Below are 9,471 nucleotides of genomic sequence, written 5' to 3' on the forward strand. Positions count from 1 at the left end.
AACAATCCAAACCAAACCAAACAGTATCGGACTTGAGTTTGGTTTGTTTAAGATTGTTTGAGGCTCGAGCTCGATTCGAGCTTCTATTATCAGGCTCGAGCTTGGTTTTTATTGAAATTACTGAGCTCGAGAAAAACTCGAGCTCGACTCGTTAAAAGTTCGTTTAGCATGTTAATCAAGCCAGTCTCGAGCTTGATTCATTAATAGCTCGTTTAGCATGTTTAACAAGCCTGTCTTGAGCTCGTCTCGTTTTCGAGCTCGATAAACATATAATTGAGCTCGAGTTTGAGTTTGAATCGAGCTTGTTAAAAATTAAAATAAACTAATTTTAAATCAGACATAAAAATGTAAATTTATTCATAAATAACCAAAACGACACAAATAAGTGCTAAAAAACATAAATCAATATATTATTGAACATTCCAAAATCATGTTTGCGAGCCACCTAAACGAGTCGAGCTCGTGAGCCTCTTATCAAACATGTTTGCGAGCTCACGAGCCGAATATCCTGAGGCTTGAGCTTGGTTTGATTAAATTTTCGAACTCAAAGTAGAGTTTGACCTTGGTTTGATATGATTAACAAACGAACTTTTTATCGAGCCGAGCTTCGAATAGCTCGCAAACGGTTTGGTTCATTTACATCCCTAATGACGTGGAGATAAGAGTTCACAAAATATTGAGTAGATCTCTTACGAAACGATCTTACAAATCTTTATTTGTGATATATGTCAATCCTACCATAAAAAATAATATTTCTAGCATAAAGTTTTTTTATTATGACCTAAATAAAAAAATCGTCTCATATAGTACGATCGTCTCGAAATTTTTTTTGTAAAAATTTGAGTATGCGCTAAGAAAGTGTGAAACTTCACTCAGACCTTCAGACTGACTATCACAGGGTGCATGCGGTTACTTTCTACATCACTATTTCTTCCTCAAAACGCTACGATCAAACCTAGTGTTTGAACTCCATTTCACAACTATTTCCACCACAAATCTGCGCGCTACGAAATTTTAGTCACACTTTCGATTTTTCCAAAGCGTAAACGAGCTCCGTGAGATGAGCGAAGAAACTGAAGACCGAAGTTTACCGGAGTTGGAGACTCCGGGGTTGGAGCAGAGTTCGGAGCAGTTTCCAGTGTAATTTCTATCGCCAATTGGTTGTAGTTTAACGGTGTTGGCAATGCTTGAAATTTTTTGCATTATGACGTTGTATTGAGTTCATGCGTGCAGCTTAGTTTGTGATTTGGTTAATTTTGCCGACATTCTACGGACGGAGATGTTATATTGTTGACCGTGCAGGTTCAAACAGTCGAATAATAAGTATACGAGAGCATTTCTTTTGGAATTTTGCGATGCGGAGTTTCGCGGCAAATTACCTCCAGATTTTGATCTGTTAACTTTGCGGTAAGTGAAACTCCTTCTATGGTGTTGTTTGGGATCCAGAGGTTAGAGTAAAAGACCTGATTTATGCTAAGGATCCAGCATTGAGCTGAAATTTTTTTTGTTTGTTTAACTGTATACTATGTATCGCTAGCTAGGCTCCATGGTCTTCTTTTTATGTTTTATTTATTCATTTATTTCATAACTTCACAGGAGTAGTTAGCGTTTATCTGAACGATTATGAATTCAGACTTTGTAGCAGTGTTCGTAGTTGACGCCGGAGTTGTGTTAGAAATGTAGTGGCTGTGTTATTTGATGATTCCTAATTTGACGCTCATTTGAAGTAGTGAACTAGATGGTGCATCTGAGGATAAAATAGAAGGCAAAAGGAGATCTAGCAATCCATCACTCTGGTGTCCGTTGCCGTCCAAGAGATGGAATTTTAATTTACCAGCTGAAAGGTGGGATTGTCGGTCATTCGTTCTTAGTAAAGGGAGTCAATCGCAAATAACTTTCCCTTCAGGTCAGCAATTATTTGTCATCACCTGCAAGAACAGTTTTCAAATAGTAGAACTTTCATGTCCCGTAATAGTATCTGTAGAACTGTTAATTTTTTTACCAGGTTTTCTGGATATTTCTCGAGGAATGGTAGATATTTTCATGATTTAATGATAAACATGTTGTTGTACGATGTGTGCCACGAATTCTAGTATCTGAATCTATTTGGCCCAGGCTGCTCATGTTTATTGTAGAAGAACCAAAAAGTCACCAAGGCCTAGTGTTAAGAAACATATTTCTTTCAACAATTAATATGATTCTATAAATAAGTCTTGCTTGTAATGTTTGACAATTGCATAATCAAAGCAGTCGTTTGGATACCTACCTAACTGTTATATTGTTCAGCATGGTTTGGAAGCTACCTTCTCTTATGGGTTTCTGATAGCATAGATCACGTAATTTATCTAATCTGTGTCACAGAGAAGAGAGGTGCCACATTTCAGCCTTCACTCGGACAAAGTGGATATCAGGCTGGAAGTTTGGCCCCTAAATGTGACCAATTTCAACTTCGAAAGAGTGGCAACCCTTACCGCCCTCCGCATTGTCTCAAGGTCTGGTATTTTTTTCTGAAGCTTTCTTAGTAGCCTCTATTTGTTCAACTAATCCTGATACCATCGAGTTCTGTCCCTGTCGCTGTACCCTTTTGGGCCTGACATACAATTTGGAAAATGCTTTCTCTGGCCCTAACTGCTTAAGAAAGGAAATGCCTGCAAAAGATTTAAGAACCTCGAACATAAAGTTTTGCTGCCACTGTATTTAGTCGTAATCAGAAGGATTAAGTTGGTTATTTTTAAAAATTTCCAGATATCATATCCCCAGCATATATGCATATTGTTCTGGGTTGAGGGGTTGGTGGGGGGGGGGGGCACTTTTTACTGAATTTCCGTTTAAATAAACATGGATGTGAGCTCCATGATACATATAATGTTGAGACAAGCTTGAGATCATTTTGGCTGAACAGATTGATAATGTGAAATTTCACTCTAATGCTTCACTTGGGGAAATTGATTTGGCAAAAAAGAAGGAACCCTTCCTGGAGAAATTGTGGTCAGTGACCGTTGAGCAATGTGAGACTGCAACTGCTGATAATTTTGTGCTGGATAAGACCGGTAAGGTTGAGAACATGCTTAAGCAAAAGTAACCTTTGACAGATTTATGGGATTTGTGGAAATTTCTGATGTTGCTTTTAATTTTCTAGAAGCTTGTGTTGCTCAAGAAAATAGCAGCAAAGGATCTGGCGCTACCCAAATTAGGGGGAGTTTTAGTGTTACAGATTCCAGCAACCGACGCTCTACAGCACCGCCAAATAATCCTCCCCCCAGTCTTTTGCAAACTAATAGTGGTTGCCCTACAAATCTTATTGAGGTACTCATACTTCCTCTTTTGGATCAAGTCTCTGGCTTTTTTGCTTTATTAGATTCCTTATTTGTGTTATATATCTTTGTGGTTATAATATAGTGTAGGTTTCAGAAACATTACTGATAGCAGGTCTTTTACTTAGGTAAAGGAACACTCCAAGGTGTTGCTTTATTCTTTACTTTCTCTCCCTTATACTATCATATAATCAGCCATTTTTTTGTCAGTGCATTCGCTCCTTCGAGAAATACATTGTTACTGATCTATCACAATAGATTGGTGTAAAAGGTGTAGAAATTAAACCAAGAATGTGAGGCATTATGCTATTTCATCGCTCGTTATGATGATGTACCATTCCCTCTTTCATGATCAATGCAGAAGACACCACAACTTCTGGATTATTGTTCAGAACATGGAATGGAAGTCTTTATGAAACCATGTTTCTCCACAATAGAGAATAACCAAGGAGATTTAGTCCGTTGCACAACAGAAGATGACACTGAGTATGAATTTCCTTTCTCAGATGTAGAAATTTACTTAAATTCGATTCTTGGTGAATGTGAAGCCTCCTGGACAAATGAAGGAGGGGGAGACAATGTTGAGTTGGGAATAATCAAGGATGAAAAATGCCCCTCTGATGATGAATGGGCTGAAATATCACAAATTCTCCAACTGGAGCGACTCTATGATCACATATCAAATTCAAAAATTGAAAACCATTCACCAGAAAATTTGGACTTCAATATTTTGTACAATTCAGATGAAGAAGCCAGTTCAGGTGCTGAAATCAATTTGCCAGATGAAGACACCTTGATCACAAACGATGATTTCATATTTCCTCCTCTCCCAACATCTTCAATTAACTGTAATTGTGGGGAATATGATTCATCAACATCACATTTGGCGGCCAAGATCACAAAAAATCCAGAAGCTCTAAATTCTCTAAAACACAGTTTTAAAGTTCAACCGTTTCTTGACGCCCCAAGATTGGTTACCTGGGGGGAGCTACATTCTCTGCAACATCAATCACATGATATGCTCCATTCAAAAATGCCATATTTCCATCTAGGAATGATCGAGTGAATTTTCACCATCCATTAACCACCCCAACCATCACCCGATATTTACCACCTAGTCCATATCACCATACTTGCTCTAATGCTGGTCCAACGTCATTCCACGGAACCGCTCTAACAAAACCAAAAGCTAATGACTCTGACGTACATTACTCACAGCAACCGTATATCTGTCCACAGCAACATAATCAGATAAAGCGACCGTATGTGTGGAACTCTTCAGATAAAGCAACCTTTCGGGGCTTTGGATAATAACTTTCAGGTATATAATATTTGTTGATTTGAGATCGTCAAGCATCTTCCATGTCATCAATGCATTGTGAACTTAGATTCTTCACCCGATCCGTTTGATCAGATCGTGCTGTTACAGGTGGATTCGATGATCAAAAGGCATCTAGCATGCTATGCTGACAAATTCTGCTGTAGTATTCCATATTCAAGAACACAACCAGGCGGTAGAACGTCATCTACAACAATGATTGGCGTTTCGTTGCTGTTTTTGCTAAGTAATCTCCTTACTCGGTCCTACGTATCTTGATTCTGAATATTAGGAGTATATACAGCTAAAGGTTTAAAACACATTAAGCTCATAGATCGAAGATTCGGAAACTGAAATGTATAGGGAGAACTTACAATAATGTGTTTGTATGCGTCGACATTTCTGCTGCATGATATTAAGGATGGTTTGCACTTGCGATATATCTGTATCAAAGGATTTGGTTTTGAAAAACTTGATTTAAGAAAATAATTAAAATGACTCCCTATATCCGGAAAATAATAAGAATCTTGGATACTTCCTCAAGATACTGCTATCTGGGTAGCGACTGAAAAACCGCTATGCGTGAACTTTACAATGACATCCACGACAATTATTTATCCCAGCTGCCTTGAGGCTATAGGCAATAAAATCGCAACCCAGGGAAGGAGATGTAGAATGTCGCCTATTTTCTTGAAACTTGCCTGTTAGTACAATCAAACTAATTGAACACATCAATTTAACTACAGTACCAAGGCAAAATTTGCATTTATAGACAAATAATTTATATGTACGCTACAATATATACATAACCATTAAATACATAGTAGAGATACAAAACTTGTGACGAGAAACAATACAAACAAATACACAATATTGACAACTTTTCTACGGAGTGGGGAGGCTCCAAAAGCTTGCCCCTATCCTGTCATTAAAGAGAGTTGACATCCAATTAAGATGAATGTACCATTCATGCACTGATGGATCCATGGTGCACCACACTTCTAAAATGACCAAAGGAGCATACGCACACCAATACCATCATAAATTACGTGGCATCCTCAGATTCACTACCAAGGATGTGATCAATTACATCATAAGCACTATCTTTCTCCGAGTCGATCTCGTATGATGAAAGTAACCTTCTCTGCAATAGTAAAATGATATTGTGAGTAAAAAATATCACCAGCTCATTACACCTTAATACATGCCTTCAAGGAAAGATGGAGACAAATTAATGGCAAACATTGCATGTACATCTTATGCGTTGAAGATTAATTGATAAAAGAAACCAAAAAAAGACAGTGCAAATAATAGAGATGGAAGATGCATATGCAAGTATAGGGAAATAGGAAGGAGAGACTGCATGATAAACTTGTGCTGAACCAAATGCTAAATTAGCACTTACATGATCCTCGAAATCAGGACTGGCCAGATTGATGGATAGATTTTTCATCAACAATAACACCTGCTCAAGATTCCAAGGGATTGTAAGATGCTAGTGCATTCACAAAAAAACTAAAGCATTGATTTTGAAATATTTGACAAAGATGATAGTATTATCTATCGGACAGAGCGAGGGAATGAACTGAGTTGTAAATATGTTATCATACTAAGCAAAATGAACATTGAGAATTTAATAAATTCAATTCTCTCTTCCTGATTCCATCTACAGTGTCCCTCACGACTTCTTTGAAACATTTTAAATGCATATGGACGACATATTTATATGGAATTTTTTACATTCACTTATCAAAATAATAACTTCAATTGGGTAAAAATGATATCATACTGTCTCAACATCAATTGGGTCCATTTTCTTCAATTCCTGCAATTGGTCCGTCACATTTGGATCAAAGACACTTCCTATGAAGCTGTATACTTGAGCAAAATCAGGAAGAACTGCATAAGACAGAATTAAAAGGTAATAAGCAACTGAAGGCATCAGTTTAAAGATGGTATCGATACCACTGGGTCAATGGATCCCATTTAATCAATCAGTTATTGATCATATTCAGATATGACGGACATGATCATGAAAAGCTCGGAGACCTATTATTAGTAAAAAAGAACAAGTTCAAAGGAAAAGCAGAATGCATGACACAGACAATGGTGAGGAATATCAGACGAAACAGTGGATAATCGCTACCAGAAAGCAATCCATCTATAAAGGAAACAGTGTACTTTGGTATCCAGGAAATAATAATGACTTAGACATCGGGCAGTGCAAGAATTTAAGAGCAATATTTACCATCAACTTAAAAAAGTAAATGAATTTCACGAGATATTCAAGAAATAACCAAGATAGATTCGGTCGATGTATAAAGAAACAAAAACCCAATACAACATAGACATCATCATTCATTCGCAGTTTATATCAATATTTTCTGTCGCCTCACCTGTTGGCCTTGTACGTGGAGTGCTCTCATTGCTGCTGCAATAGTAATTACTGGGCAGTGACTGTGTAGCAAATTTTACATCATCTGTAACACAACAGATATTTGAACCTCTCCACCGATACTATTACGCTAAAGCAATAAAATAACTTTTCATATAAGCAACAAAAAATAATGGACCTCTAGTTGCATGTGACAAACTGGTAGTGTGCACAGCATTGTCTGTCCAGTTATGGTTGGATGCTGCAGCATCAGAATGCATGAATAACGGTGAAGAATTGGGCCTCCTTCCAAATCCAGGATCGGGAACAGCAGGGGATGATTGGAAAGCTGACACTGCTTGCGTGACCGCCGTTGCTAAAAATATATCAAGCCAATTTTTAAGCTATAATACTTCCCAGCTTCCAGCATTCACAATTCACAGTTGAGCAGAAAATCATACCAATTTTAGAAGCTTTCTGCGGATAGGGATGGGCAGCTTTCCTTTTTGGCCGAGGTGGAGGCAAATGTTCACTTGTTCCACTCTTTTGAACTTTCAGAAAATACTTCTGTGCATGGCTACGAATCTACAAAAAGTTATAAACCATCTCATATATACAGTGACAGAAATATTTTGTTTTTAAAGTCCAATGTCACAAAATATTACTATATTAGCCATAACTATGTTAAAAAAAAAATTTCGACGACGAACGCAGAAATCTTGGACTCAATATGGCAAAACATGCGAAAAACCAGTGGCAGTATAACCTATAAAACAAAAATGAATTTCGGCAGCGGAAAATAAAAGGTTAATTTTCCTATTAAACCTAGCAAGGACGTACTTGCATAAAAACAAAAACTTTTCTCGACCCTCAAACAATCAAGGAAATAAGTTTCCTTCACACCAAAAACTTCTCAAAAATAGTCCAGGAAGAATATAGAAGCAATGGGGACAATAATGCATTGACTATTTGCATTACAAAACGATCAAATGGAGCTGTGGAGTATATAGGCTAGCTGAAGATAAGAAATAACCTGAATGACTGTCTTTGATCCAATAAATGCTTCAATCTTCTTCCAATCACGATCAAAACTGTTATCAGCAAAAACAAACATAATCCGATAATTGCACCACGAAGGTAAAAAAACGAGAACAGTTTAATAACTAAAAACATCGTGCAATAGACAGTGACAGTGTAATGAAGCAACTCACAACCTTAGAGATAGTAACATATAAAATCCAATCATTGTTTTCCATAACAATTAATCTTGCATCCAGAAATGCCCACAAGTATACAATTTTTCATTCAAAGAAATTGAGCAAGTCACCAGATCGATGAACCTTCCTCGACGTCAAAATAACTAGTTGAATCAACAATATACTCGGTAATTTAGCTGAGAAACTACTTCATTTGAACTCATGTAATCTCTAAAATGTTGCACCGTCGTACGAAAAATAAATATAATTCAAACCACAGGTGATTCCAATTCAAAAACACACTGCACAACTCATAAACCCTAATGCAACCGCACAAACCGCAGCCTTCAACTCGAACTAATCCAAATAAGGAGACCTCATCCCTCATCTCTCGGCAAACACCACACAAATAAAAACCCTAATTTCATATTTAGAACAATAAATTACGGAACTTTGAAGTGAAAAAGGGAATTTTGAACCTCCAAACTTACAGGTGTAGTGCCTCCAGAAACTTGTCGTGCTCCGGCTCCGTCCAGCTCTCGCGCGACTTGGTGATGGTGTAGGGCTTTCGGATCTTCTTATTTGGGTCGTCGGGCGAACATATGGCATTGGAGATCCCGGGAGAAGAGAAGGAGCCGAGATTCGGCAAGGCCATCGCCGCCGGATCCAAGGGGAAGCTATCTGGTGGGTTTGTGGTGAGTGATAACATGCGCCGGGTTCTCCTCAGCTGATATGAAACAGTAGTTCGGTCGTAGTTAGATTCGAATTACGGCACAAATAAACAACACTTGACTATTGTACTTTGATGCAAATATATGATTTTTCGATTTATTTATTGATAAAAATTTATGCGAGAGACGAATCTTCGTTAAAAAATATTTTTTTTATGTTAAAAATATTATTTTTTATTATGAATATCGATATAGTTGAGCTGTCTTACAGATAAAGATTTGTGAGACCGTCTAACAAGAAATCTACTCTTATTTATATTAGTAAATATATCACATCTATCTATATAATATTATAGAGATTTATTAATGATAAATAAATTTTGACAAATATCAAATTCTCTTTTCCAAATCATCTCACCCACAATAGCATTTTTAAAAGAAATCAAAATAATAAAATCATTATTAAAATATTAACTTGAAAAAATTACTTAGTTTCATATTTCACAAGTAAATTAACTACATATTAACATATATTTTATATTAAATTTAATCTACATGTAAATATGTTGGGTTTACTAGTTTAGATGGTTCAAAATTC

At 36.8% G+C, this 9,471-nt stretch overlaps 2 protein-coding genes across 2 annotated transcripts; one reads left to right on the forward strand and one right to left on the reverse strand.

Annotated features, from left to right (window-relative positions):
* Positions 1-895: 895 nt before the first annotated feature.
* On the forward strand, positions 896-5,029 carry LOC140816860 (uncharacterized). The gene is made up of 8 exons (XM_073176341.1): positions 896-1,140; positions 1,303-1,407; positions 1,731-1,906; positions 2,362-2,492; positions 2,903-3,050; positions 3,140-3,306; positions 3,676-4,635; positions 4,744-5,029. Exons 1-7 carry the CDS (start codon positions 1,061-1,063, stop codon positions 4,378-4,380), a joined length of 1,512 nt encoding a protein of 503 aa, XP_073032442.1. The 5' UTR covers positions 896-1,060; the 3' UTR covers positions 4,381-4,635; positions 4,744-5,029.
* A 353-nt stretch (positions 5,030-5,382) lies between these two features.
* LOC140817001 (protein REVEILLE 6-like) lies at positions 5,383-8,993 on the reverse strand. The gene is made up of 8 exons (XM_073176552.1): positions 8,694-8,993; positions 8,040-8,097; positions 7,468-7,591; positions 7,206-7,382; positions 7,029-7,112; positions 6,422-6,531; positions 6,038-6,097; positions 5,383-5,776 (listed from the first exon to the last, which is right to left on the reverse strand). Exons 1-8 carry the CDS (start codon positions 8,909-8,911, stop codon positions 5,678-5,680), a joined length of 930 nt encoding a protein of 309 aa, XP_073032653.1. The 5' UTR covers positions 8,912-8,993; the 3' UTR covers positions 5,383-5,677.
* Between the last annotated feature and the right edge of the window lie 478 nt (positions 8,994-9,471).

Source organism: Primulina eburnea, chromosome 16 (assembly GCF_022965805.1).
Source record: "Primulina eburnea isolate SZY01 chromosome 16, ASM2296580v1, whole genome shotgun sequence".
NCBI classification, from domain to species: Eukaryota; Viridiplantae; Streptophyta; class Magnoliopsida; order Lamiales; family Gesneriaceae; genus Primulina; species Primulina eburnea.

Bases quoted from the DNA above. Each gene is read 5' to 3' on its own strand.
- LOC140817001 (XM_073176552.1), bottom strand. From the start codon at position 8,911: ATGTTATCACTCACCACAAACCCACCAGATAGCTTCCCCTTGGATCCG. The intron at 8,098-8,693 runs GTAAGTTTGGAG...TGCTGATAACAG, and splicing joins TTTCTGGAGGCACTACACCT to TTTTGATCGTGATTGGAAGA. The intron at 7,592-8,039 runs GTTATTTCTTAT...AACTTTTTGTAG, and splicing joins GATCAAAGACAGTCATTCAG to ATTCGTAGCCATGCACAGAA.
- LOC140816860 (XM_073176341.1), top strand. From the start codon at position 1,061: ATGAGCGAAGAAACTGAAGACCGAAGTTTACCGGAGTTGGAGACTCCG. The intron at 1,408-1,730 runs GTAAGTGAAACT...CATTTGAAGTAG, and splicing joins TTTGATCTGTTAACTTTGCG to TGAACTAGATGGTGCATCTG. The intron at 2,493-2,902 runs GTCTGGTATTTT...TTGGCTGAACAG, and splicing joins GCCCTCCGCATTGTCTCAAG to ATTGATAATGTGAAATTTCA.